Raw genomic sequence first — 13,503 nt, 5'->3', positions numbered from 1 at the left:
ACAAACACTTGAAACCAGTTTTTTTTTTTTAAACTCGCTCAAAATAAATGTGGAGACAACCTTCATTCAACAATCGTAGATATTATAATCTAGGCAGCATATAAAAAGTTGTAAAAAATAGTAACCTTCTCAAGAACCCCCACCCCCCCCCCACCCCGAAAAAACCTTTGCTGGACATGCAAAAACGCGTGCGCCACTTTTGCCTTTAATATATATAGATAGTTTTTCTGGGTGCTACCTAAATCCGTTAAAAAGCCGGATTTTTTTTCAATAAAACAGTGGAACTCAGTTGACCAGAGTCTATGGATCTAGGGCGCCTCTCATTAGGTGCTAATCTCTGCAACATCTCTCTACTAACGCACACACAAACGTTAGCGTACACACAGACACACACAACTCACTGACTTATTATCGATTGCAGAAAAACTTTAATCATTGAAATATTCCCAATCTTTCTCACTGAACTACTTTTCTAATACAAAATCAAATGAACATTGACTCTTATAAACCACTTTCAATGAATAATATTTTTTATAAATGAGCAAAGAAGTTTTTCCCACCCTTAACAACCTCTCCAGAAATATAGATCAAAATTAGCCTTGTAATGGCTTATGATTAATAGTAAATCGCTAAAAATCATTAAAAAAAAAATCAGATTACTTGGAGAGGTCTCAACCAGACCAATCAGTACGCAAAAACATATTGCTTGTGCAAGCACAAACAGAATTGAGAAATTCATTCAAGTGTCTTAGCATTTGTGAATTTTCTGTCCTTTTCTGGTTTATCTCTTGTGTGAATTTTATTCACACGAGAGATTTTGGTTTGCAAACCTAAAATGCTTAAGGAGTAGATAGGTCCTGCCTATCGCCCGGCTTCCATACTCCTTCTTTGCCTATTAGTCAGGCGCAGAGATACTATCACAGTGATTCGACAGAAACACCCAGTGGTAGATCTTGTTTCTTGTCTAGGGCAATGAACGCCGTTTCCCCACTCCCGACACACCCCACCCCTAAAGCTGGGCACTTGAGAATGCTTGAGTACCACATATGCCTGAGCAATTAGATTGGGTTGACCTTCCTCTGATGGGTTGAGGGTACCGGATTGACAGTTACAGGCTGCTGTTTCCGACTGGTAGTACAGGTGCCCTAACTCTTTGGTAGCGCTTAGAGCGGCTGCTCCATCAACAGTTGAATAATATCGGGTTGTTTGCAGTGCCATGGCGCGCATGGAAAGGGACCCTGCACTCATCCCCGGTGGGCTTTCCTGAGGCCACAGTCCTAGTTGATGGAGGGTCAGCTGATGGTCTACTTGTGATGCATGTGTGATATTCTGCATAACCTCCTGTTCAGCTTCCCCTAACCTAACTGAAACTCGTTAAAAAACATGATGACAGTACAATCTAAAAATAAGCTTAAACCAGGCTTAGGGTCAAACAAATCCAACTTGCCTCCTCCCTTGAGGCTTGCATTCACAAATATCCGTGGGCTTAGAACTAATTTAGCTGATGTTGAAGCATTTCTCCTAACAAATACCCCGGATATCTTAGCACTAAGTGAGACTAACCTACACTCCTCCATCCCCTCTAACTACTTTAACATGCCTGGATATCTCCCACTCTGCCGTAAGGACTCTGACAAACATATGCACGGGCTTGGAGTTTACATTCGTAATACCCTTCCCTTGACTAGAGAAACAAACCTAGAAACGGATGATCAAGCCTTTATGTGCTTTAGACTAATCATGCAACACAACATTAGCTACTTTTACTTTCTCTACCGCTCTCCCTCGACCCAAGACTGCATCATAATAAACAAAGTATCTGACAGCATAGATACAGCACTCTCCTTCGACACTAGCGCCCAAGTACATGTATTTGGCGACTTTAATGTCCATCACAAAAACTGGCTTGGATTCTCTACTTACACAGATGCAGCAGGCAGCGCAACTCATAGCTTCTCTGTATCTCACTCCCTATCGCAAATTGTTACTTTTCCAACCCGCTTCCCTGATCAGGAAGAACAACACGCATCACTATTAGATCTGTTTTTGACCACAGTTCCTGATGATTGTGTAACGAAAGCCGACAGCCCACTTGGGAACGCTGATCATGCGGTGATAATGGTTGAAATCGCCCTAAACTCTAGACCCAAAACTGAAGAGCCAGTGCTCAAAACAACGAGATATTATAAAAAGGCTGACTGGGAAGCTATCAGAGATCTTATCAGAGACGCCCCATGGGGAAATATTTTTTCTCTTCCTGCTGAACAGTGTGCAACCGAGACCACTGAATGGTTCAAAACTGCAATCGAAGCGCATGTTCCCATGCGGAAATTCTATAGCAAGCCCCACTCTCCCCAATGGTTTACTTCAACTTGCGCAACTGCCATTGCTCAAAGGCAGCATGCATTCCGCAGGTTTAACCGACATAAGTCCAGTTCAAACAGACAGAAGTACATAGAAGCTAGAAGTAACGTTAAGAAAGAAATAGCGACAGCTAAGAGGGAATTTACGGAAACCACTAAAAAACGCATCGAAGCACAAAAACTAGGAACTCGTGACTTCTGGAAAATCTACAACAGTGTAGTAAATAATGGGCAATCAACAATTCCCCCACTAACTAACAATCACGAGGTTCTTTGCTCAGCAACCGAGAAGGCTAACATGCTTGCCAGTTGATTTGCCTCAAACTCCACACTGGACCCTCTAAACCACCCCCTACCTCAATTTCCTATGCGGACAGACGCCCCGCTAGACGATCTGAAAATCACCCCTGCTCAGGTGCATGCTATCATAAAAAACCTTGACACTTCCAAAGCATGTGAACCCGACCTCATCCCAGCTGTGCTATTAAAAAAGTGCTCAGCCGAAGTAGCTCCAGTTCTCTCCAAACTCTACAACAAATGCCTTAATGAATCTTGCTTTCCGAGCTGTTGGAAAACCGCTTTTGTAGTACCAGTATTCAAGAATTCTGGTGAAAGAACTGACCCATTAAATTATCGCCCTATTAGCCTCCTCCCACTTTTTGCCAAAATATTTGAGACCTTAATTAACCATGCTCTAGTCCAGCACCTTACAGATACTAAACTTCTGACCGACCATCAATATGGATTTAGACAAGCCCATTCCACGGCAGACATCCTCACTGTAATCTCTGAACGCATATACCATTCACTGGACAAAGCGGGAGAGGGCAGAGCGGTAGCTCTAGATATATCTAAGGCTTTTGACAGGGTATGGCATGAGGGTCTCCTCAGGAAGATTAGATCTTACGGTATCACTGGTAGAATACTTAACATAATTAAATCCTTCTTAGATAAGAGAAAATTCCAGGTTGTCCTCGACGGTCGTACATCTAAACAATATGATATAAATGTGGGAGTGCCCCAGGGTTCTATCCTTGGACCTCTGCTGTTCCTGATATTCATAAATGACCTCCCCGACAAAATTGCCTCTGAGATGGGTATATATGCTGATGACACCACACTCTATAGCAGGCACGACAGGAAAACAAATGAACATATATCTAAAGTAATGGCAGAAACACTAGAGGATGACCTCCAATCAGTAGTGGAATGGGGAGAAAAATGGATGGTAACGTTCAATGCCACCAAGACAAAACTGGTTTCATTCAATAATTACAAGAAACCTTCTCTACCACCTATAGCAATGGCCAACGACTCTTTATCTGAGAGTACGTCTCTCAAGCTCCTTGGCCTAACGTTCACAGGAAACATGAGTTGGAACAATTACATCGAGGGCATTGCCAGGGCCGCTGCAAGGAAGGTGGGCTCTCTCTACCGTGCTAGAAAGCTTCTAACACCCGAAAGTATCCTGTACCTCTATAAGGCCACTATTCGCCCATGTATGGAGTATTGCTGTCATATTTGGGCCGGTGCATCGGCTACTAGTCTCTCGCTCCTTGACAGGGTTCAAAAGAGAGTCGCAAATCTGATAGGCCCTAAACTGGCATCTAAACTTCAGCCTCTGTCCCATCGTCGAAACGTTGCATCCCTCTGCCTGTTCTACAAGTATTATAATGGTGAATGCTCTGAAGAACTGCAAGCACTTGTGCCCCCACGACGTGAACACCCTCGACAGACCCGACAAGCTGCAAAATCCCACCCCCACACTGTAGAGATCCCTAGATGTAAAAGATCTTTCTACTCCAGTAGTTTCTTCCCCAGAACAGCTAGACTTTGGAATTCCATTCCAGGTCACTGCTTCCCCAACTGTACTGACATGCATAAGTTCAAGTGCAACGTGAACCAACATCTCGCTGCCCTAATCCCTACATAGTACCCCAGTAGATGTTTCCCCTGATAGTAGCCCCCTACACCAAAGTGGCAATGTGCCTTGTTTGGGGTGAAAATGTAATAAAAAAAAAAAAAAAGAAAAAAAAAGTGATTTATAAGTGTGCATTCTGCTTATTTATTTCATAATAATAATAATAATTGTGTGATTCAGTGCAAAAGCATTTATTCTGCAATTTACCAGAAGCAACTAGATTGTTCCTCAATACTAATTTAGTATTAAAAATTTTATATATATATATATATATATATATATAAATTTTCTATATAATTATAAAACTCAAATGACCTTGTAACGATGTATGTAACCCACTTTCCGGTTTACGACATCCGGTTGCGCATGCACACATGACATGCACACTAAAATATTAACGTTATTATTTCGAAATTATTATTTAACATGGGAAGAGTGGGGTTTAAAATAACTTAAACGTAATACAGAAATGAACGATGTAAAAAAAAAAAAAGCAGACAGTATTAACAATTGTTTATTTGGATAATTTAAACGCAAAAAAAAAAAAGAACAATTGGGATACTGAAATATTAACGTTATTATTTCGAAATTATTATTTAACATGGGAAGAGTGGGGTGTTTGAAATAACTTACAGAAATGAACAATGTAAAAAAAATTTAAAAAAAGCAGACATATCAAAATTTTAATTTAGTATTCTGGTATCTGTTCAGTGCACATTTACCTATAAGTATGGCCAACCACTTATAATTCAGTAACTAAATTTTTTTTTATAGAAATCTATCTATATTCTTTTTTCATTTTAATATATTTTCATAGAAATGTTTCTGTTATGTTAAAAAAAAACTATTTTCTTTACGTCACAAATGTCACGCTCATACATGAATTCCATAGCTATTATAGCATACTGACCCAACGGGTTACAGTTAGTCTAGTATATATATAAATTTATTGTTTGACTTTTGAATATAAATGTTGTTTAATAATGATTAAACCTTAAAAAATAATATATACATGTTTAAATGTTTAAACTGTTTGATCGATAATAAAAACTCTAGTTAAAAAAATATCTTTCTAGTTTGAAATGGTTAATGTTCAAAACTTTGCCTTTATAAAAAAATTATAAAATCAAATAAATATTTAGTGTTAAGTTTTGAGACATTGTGTTTAACAAAGATGGCGGCGTAGTTCAGATCAGTAACGAAGATGGCGACCAAGAATCAAATGCGGTCCGTCGCGTAGTTAACCTCTTAAGTTCTGAGATATTATGTTGAACAAAGATGGCGGCATAGTTCAGATCAGTAACCAAGATGGCGGCGAAGAATTAAATGCGGTCCGTGACGTAGCAAATGGCGAACTGATTGAATCCAAAATTCGACGATTTTTATAATAATTTTGTGACGTTTTGATTGGTTGTTTAGCACAGCCGTTGGTTATAAAAATGATTGGCGAATCCATTCGTCTCATACCCCCATCAAAAACATTTTACATTTAGATTATGTTATCTAGTTCTTAAACTTTAATTGTTTTAATTTTTAATGCATTTCAGATATTTTGTATCGGTCTGTACTTGTTAATTAGGGTTAAATTGTTAAACATTATATGTTATAAGAAATTGATATCGGCTTCAAAGTTAAGCTTATTACAGCTGCTGGTTTAGTTCAAAATGGCTTCTGCTTGAAAAGGACCTAGAAGGGATGTTGGTGGCAAAAAAACTTCAAATTGAAGCAACCCTCATGAAATTGAACGAGTCTGATGTGTTTCCATCAATAATAAGTGCTTATGCATCTGACGTTAAAAGAGAAGCTCTCGTGGACCAGATATTGACTAAATGTATGGTAGATGAGCGAGTTGTGATTTGCCAGGAAGATTTGGCGTTTGCACAGGATATACGAGAGAATATTGCTAAGTTTGAAGAGCAGGTTTGGAACCGGGGAATAAGAGATCAGCATATATATATTTTTTAATTGGAATTCATTATTGAGATGAGTATTATTTATTAATTTATTTATTGCGGACTATTATCCTCATCTTTTCTTAGATGTTGTTTCCCGACGTTTCAGCCAACTATTCCTCTGGCCTTCATCAGGTGGTGACCGCGACGGATAGGAACTCCAAATCTCCCAACTGCATTCTCAGCAATTACTGCAATCCATAGTTGTTGTCGTCTCACCACGATTTGGCCAAGTAAACCTCTGGCCAGCTTTGGGTAGGATTGAAACCACTATCGTCAGACAATTCTCACCTGGAACCGTAGAGATTCAACGTCTCTATTCACTGCGTCACGGGCCCCGAGATCAGCATGTTAAAAAATCTCCTAAGGTGAAGTTGAAAGTCTAGTGTCAAGTTTTCAAAGACAAATCACCCCCCCCCCATGAACAAATTTGCATTCTGAACATTTCTCAACTGTTTTGAATTCTATACATCCTCTTTAGAAGCAGACAAATTGCTTCTATTAAAATCCAAGTTAAGTGGAAAAAATCTTCAAATTAATCTTAGAGTTCGACATTAAATCGGAGAAATTCGAAAGAGCTTTGAATGTCCTCAGGGAAAGATTTTTCATAAGAGATAAAATATGTGAAAAAATTCTTCATCATACTGACCCATTTACAAACCCTGATCAACTGAGAAATCATACTGAATGAGTCAAGTTGATTGGCAGTAGTTGACCACTCCTTTAATGGAAATTTTTTAAGAAAGGTTCATCTTCAGGACAGTTAGTTGCTCACGTGATATTTAAAAGGATTCCTGCTAAAATTCGGAAAGAATTGATGTCCAAACTAGAGATAAATATCCGTCGTCCACAGTAATAGTTGAGAACGTTCCAGAAATTATCAGCGGGAAAATCGGGTGCCAACAATGTCCGCCATTTTGTCTGATAAACAGTAAGGTGGGAAAAAGAAGCCTTTTAGTAAATTCTTATCACAAAGGAAGGAAATTCTCCCAAAAAACACCACTCTTTCTGGAAAAAACAATAAAGCCTGAACATTGCACAATAAAGTTGAACACAGAACAAAGAATTGCTCTACGTTCAAATCTTTCAGTTCAAGATTTAAGCAAGCAGCAGACCTCGATTTATGCAAAAACTGCTTGGGTTCACACAAGGTGGTAAACTGTCCAGGAATAAGGGAATCTCCTTACCCGAGTGTTATTTGTAGAGTTCAAATTTTTTGGCAATGTATCCAAATTCTACTCAATCCTCCATGAGGAAGACTTCATTACCGTCAGCCCATGACAAATGTATTAGTCCCATACTGCACGTATCAGTGAAAAGAAAGGATCCCCCATATATTTGAATTGTCTATTAGACACTGGGACCCAACATTCTTTCTTTTCCAGTGCCGTGTACAAAAAATTGGGTTCTTTTGAGTGCATAGCCTCGGAACCAGTTAGTATGCCCATAAATACCTTTATAGGTACAAAAAATATTAATCATCATCAAATCAAAGTGTCCTTAAAACTGGGGTCTCAAAAGCCCTATTTCTTTAATGCATTGTTTACTGGTCAGCTGAATTTGAAATTTAATAGCCTTTGCTTTGACAAGATTTTACTGCGAGATTCCATCTAAGTAATAACCATTCCACCTTGGATGGTATTATAAATTTGGATTTGATCCAGTGCTTGAAGAATTTTGGTTTGATTAAATGTCTGGACAGACCTGCTTGGTAAACTTCAGATGGTATCATTCCTTTCGGACAAATTAGTTGTTTTTTTGGAAAAGGTTTGAAGAAGTGGCTTTCATTCCTTCACTTGCTCAATCTGTGAATTACCGAAATGTTCAAACTACTTCAGCGAAGGAGTATTGAATCACACCATTTTGTTTCCTGATCTTTAGGGACTACTTTTTGAAAAATCCTCAGTTGAACATGGAATTGAGTTTTTTTTTCTCTCGACTGAGTTGGTATAGAGAGGGACTCTGATTTGTCATCATATAATGAGAACAAAATTAAAGTTTTTAAAGAAACTATTATTATGAAGGCGGGGAGATACCACGTTGATCTGCCTTGGGATGATAACAAGATCTCAGGTGGAGTGGAATTATGTTCCTTCCTTGAGAGAGTGGTGAACTCTCTGGAGAAAAAGGAAATGTATAGAAAAGACTCTTCCAGGAGTATGAAAAATATAGACATTATTGAATGCATACATGTATCTTGGGAAGTCTTTGGAAAATATTGTTGGATCTCCCATCGTCCGGTGAACAAGGTACAGATTTCACCACTAAGATTCCATCCAGTTTTCAATTGATCGTTTAAAATGCGAGCGGTTGTTTCTCTGAATATATGAAAGTATATTCGGGTGTAAATTTGACTTCCAAATTATTGGATTTGTTAGTAGCATTCAGGAAAAACGATCAGGTGCTCCTAGGAGATCTCAGGAAGGCCTTTTTGCAAGTTCGTCTACTCGATTTTGTTTTTTTGGGTTTTTTTCTGAAGGATGGGGATTGTCTGCATACCTTCACATATAAATCTATTATTTTTAGCTTTAATGTGAGTCTGTTCTTCTTGAGTTCCATACTCAAAGATTATACTGAACAGTTTACTTATGATGAAGCTTCTATCATCCTATCCAATAATTCTTGTTGACAACCTGCTCAAGACCAGTAGTGATTTTGAATCGGTCAGGTCTATTTATCGTTCTGTTCGTGAAAGCTGAAGGAAGCTGGATTTGAATTGTAATCTTGTAACTGATAATGAGAGGGTATTTGTGGCCTGGCAGACCAAATGAAGACTTACAATTAAAGAGTTCATTTTTAGGGGTAGTTGAGTCTATTTCGAATGAATATCGCATTTAAACTTGTCACTGGCAAGTAGTTCTTTCGATATTAAGACCTTCATTTTCCAATGCTTTGCTTATAAATTCACTGGTAGCCATTTTGAATATTGTTGTTTACAAGTAAAACAAGTCAACCTGGTTTTCTTTTTCGATTTTCAAAAATTTTAGGAGGGGGTGGGCATCGCTATTGGAGAGTCCATGCAAGGAAAGTTTGTTTGTTTTTAGATTGGAAGTGGGGGCATTTTTATTTTTCGCTTTTTTTTTTTTTTTTAGGGAAGGGGATCTGCCTTTTTTTTGCTCTCATTTATAATTGGGAGGAATGAGGCAATGACAGAATCGAGAAATTCATTTAAGGTAAGCGTCTTAGTGTTGCAAATTTCATGTTCTTCAGGGTCTATCTCTTATGTCAGTTTTTTTCACAAAGAAGCAGCTAAAGGATTTTTTCTTTATTCATATTGTTTTTTGTTTTGTTTCTTTTTGTTTTATTTTTTTTAATTAGTTAAACTCTGGACAGAAAAATTTTTTGCTTGAGTCAGAAATGGTGTAGTGATGCTTTTTAACATTGGTGATCTTTCAAACCAACACATTTCAGGTGAAAACATTATTATGTACCAACGTGTCATGTCGAAATTAGTATAAATTTGAAAGATTACGAAAAGTGACCCAATACAAAAATAATTACAAGTAAAACTAGAATGTATCAAATTATCAAATTTTATTGTATGTTTTAATAAGGTAGAGTTGTGCAACCAATTCAGTATGACAAACAAGGGAGATAAATTTAAATTGACAAATTAAGGGTACTCCATTTTTATTTTCAGGAGCCTTTGTGGCTGATTTTATTTTGTTAAAAGTACATCTATCACATCTACTGGATTTTTGTTTTATTTTTCGTAATTTTTGGAATTTATACAAATTTTCATATGCCATGAAACGTAAGTATGTAATAAAGTTTTGATGATTGTGCATTTTTTTAAACAGTTTTTTTCGGGTTAAATTCAAGCTTCAACGCCGACCATTCTAGTTTGTATTTTTAGGGTCATTGAGGCCGCTGAAAACGAATCTAGCATTTAAACCCGTCACAAATTTACCGTTTGCATGGTATTAACCTCTGGATCCTGGGACTATTTTGCGCCATTTCACCGCTTTCGTTAACGCTTTTCTTACATGATGTGTTTGCGTAGTAAAGTGACTTGTCACATTGCAGAGGAGTTTTTAGCAGACATTTGAAATGAGAAAGTTTTTAAAAAATAAAAATGTAGTTCATTTTTTTAATTTTTTAACAAGTGCTTCTGCAATTTAATTAAACGTTTTCTGTAAGTAACGCACGACATTAACAGAGTAGAAGAACCGTTTAATATTTCACATAAATTCTGTTTACATGAGGGGAGGGGAAGGGAGGGGAGTGTTGTGGCGGCCGCCACAATACTCCATGTCTTTCTAAATAAAACCGTTATTATTTCAGCATAAGTACCATATTTTTTCTGTGTTTTTTTTTAGATAGGATTTTATAGTTAAATTCAACTTATTTTTTTCATACCTTTTGTGAATAGCATTTTATAGTTGAATTCAATTTTTATTGTATTTCTTTTTTGTTTATTTGTTAGTCCCAGTGGCTATGGGGTTAATACCATGTAAACGGTAAATTTGCGGCGGGTTTAAATGCCAGATTCGTTTTCAGCGACTTCAATAACGCCTAAAACCACAAACTAGAACGTCCGGCATTGTATTACAGTTAAAATAAACATTTACCATTTTTTTATTTAATTGTTAGGTGGAAGCACAAAATAATCACAAAAACCCTCCCCTCCCCATGTTAAGAATGGCTTTCAAAATAATAACGTTATTCTTTCAGTGGTAAAAGGTTCGATGTTTAGGAAGAAAAGCTAGTATTAAAGATGGGGAGGGGGTGCCGGCGCTTTAAATTCAGTTATCTCCCCGTGGCGTGTTAAAAAAATTCCAAAATGTCTGCATTCAACGCGTTGTCATAAAAACGTGTTTTTCCGCTGTAAAAAAAAAAAAAAACTACTCAATCGAATTAAGTGAATTTTTTTTTCGGAGATCTTCAGTCCAAAACGGATACGTACAATATAACGTTTTTTCGATATTTCATTTTTTTTTTTTTGTATGTCTTGATTAAACTGTACAAGTGCCAAATATTACCTTACGCTACAACAGAACACCGACCACTCTAATTTGTTTTTTAGCGGTATTTGAGGTCGCTGACAACGAATCTGATAATCAAACCCGTCGCAAATTTACTGTTTGCATGGTATGAACCCCTGGAACCTGAGACTACTGTGCGAGCCTTTCCTAGTCTCACACAAACACACATTCACATTTCAAGCTATATTACTTGTCGCATACATACGCGCACACAAACATACGCGCCCACGTACATATATTCACATTCGCGTACATACACTCACATTCACGTGTATATACACATGTTAACGTACACACATGTACTCACATACACGCGCGCATGGACAGCGTCACTTCCGCTTTCAAAGGAAATCCACACATGTGCAAAAAGACACTCCGGAAACGAGTATAAAAGAAAAAGCAATAAGCGGCTCCATTTTTTCGGCCCAGCTTTCGAGCTGGTTGGGTCTACGGACCAACCGCGTACCTACCTCACGCCATTTACTACTATGTGGGACAAAAAGCTAACAGACCGTACGTACACATTCTCACTCTTTCTCTCTCTATCTACTACTGGTCCCTGAGAACACCTTCGCGTAGCTGACTGCTAACTGACATCAACCCTCTATCCTCTTCTTTGTCTACACGATGGACAGCCATTTCTCGTTCCATTACATTACTCACTTCTCTTCCCACGCGCGAACAAATGATAGTGACCCGAACGTGAGATGAAAACACATTTCCTTTTTCCTTCTACAATACCAGTCCTCTACAAATGATGGTTACACCCGCGCGGACATGAACACATGTTATATCTAAAACATTCTTTCAACAGTAAATAAACTACGTTTATCTTATCCTTCAATTCCATTCGTTTCATTATTCTTTTGTAACGGGATTGGGATTTATATACCCTGGTCCGCAACATGGATGGTGACCCCGTTATTTAAAAATGAAATGGATGAGGTTGAACGAAGCACTCCATACACACACAAACTCACTCTCTCTCTCTCTACAACAATAAACCAGCTAACAACGAGAGACGCACGGCAAACTATAGACTCTGGGTTTGTATTACTGTACACACAGATTCGAAAAAGTTGTCAAAAAACAAATATATAACAAATAAATGTTATCAAAGGCAAGATAAGTTACTTTTCTACACAACTGGATATATTTTTCGTGTTTTTATTCAATGTAACATGTTTATTCAGCTCGAAAACCATACAGTGTTTACCGATTTATTGGAACATTCAAGATGGCGTCTGATTCTCTCTTTAACACGGTAAGTTTGGGAAAAGGTGTTATAAATAAAAAACCAGTTAAAATACTGTTAAAAACTCGCTCAATATATGTTACCGTGACATAGGTTGACATATATTCGGCGGGTTTTTAATAGTATTTTGTATAGTTTTTTATTTATAACACCTTTTCCCAAACTTACGGTGTTAAAGAGGGTGTGAGACGCCATCTTGAATTTTCCAATACATCGGTAAACACTGTATGTTTTTCGAGCTGAATAAATATGTTACATTGAATAAAAACACAAAATATATATCCAGTTAGGTAGAAAAGTAACTTATCTTGCCTTTGATAACATTTATTTGTTATATATTTGTTTTTTGACAACTTTTTTCGAATCGATGTGTACAGTAATACAACCCCGTTTACTTTAACTACAACAGAACACAGACCAATAAAATGTGTTATTTTTTTTGGTGGGGGGGGGGGTCGTCATGGAACTCAACGCCCAATGAGTACCGCGTAAGATAATATTTACCCTTTCAGCACGGTGACAAGAGTGCACATGCACAACTGCACAAGTACCAATGTTTTCACCTTAAATGCGTTAGTTTAAAAGGTCACCAATGAAAACAAGCACCGATGTGGTTTGCTCCTCAAAATTAAAAAGAAAACAGACTTACCAACGGCGCCCCAATTGTATCAAAGAACGGACAACGTCGTTCAATGTTTGCTGTTTTGGTAAATCAAAATATAGAGAATTATGGTTGCATCTTTCTTAGTTAGGCTATATTTATTTTATTTTATTATTTTTTTTTTTTTTTTAATGCGAAGAAAGAAGGAGAAAGGTCCGGTATAAGAAAAAAAAAAGTTACCTTTGCATTTGAAAACATATCCAAAAAAAAAACAAAGTCATGAAATGTCATCAAAACAGACAATTGTTTACCGCCATCTAAAAACACAAAAGATATTTTATTTTCGTATTTTATTTGCTCAGTTTTATTTATCATGAACATATTTTTATGTATATTTTAAATTAAATATCTTAAACTAAAATTAAT

The 13,503-nt window shown here is 37.2% G+C and overlaps 1 protein-coding gene across 1 annotated transcript in view; it reads right to left on the bottom strand.

Annotated features, from left to right (window-relative positions):
• The window catches only part of LOC145255684 (tyrosyl-DNA phosphodiesterase 1-like), a 94,316-nt gene extending 80,911 nt beyond the window's left edge, over positions 1–13,405 (bottom strand). Inside the window, exon 1 of the mRNA XM_080114248.1 lies at positions 13,318–13,405. Coding sequence (XP_079970374.1) covers positions 13,318–13,368 — 51 coding nt within the window. The 5' untranslated portion in view covers positions 13,369–13,405. The remainder of the gene's footprint in view (positions 1–13,317) is intronic.
• Positions 13,406–13,503: the final 98 nt, after the last annotated feature.

This window comes from Euprymna scolopes, chromosome 31, assembly GCF_053919585.1.
Source record: "Euprymna scolopes isolate OS-2025 chromosome 31, ASM5391958v1, whole genome shotgun sequence".
Lineage (NCBI taxonomy): Eukaryota > Metazoa > Mollusca > Cephalopoda > Sepiida > Sepiolidae > Euprymna > Euprymna scolopes.
Note: the sequence above shows the minus strand (reverse complement) of the source record. Positions and strands in the feature narration are given on the sequence as shown.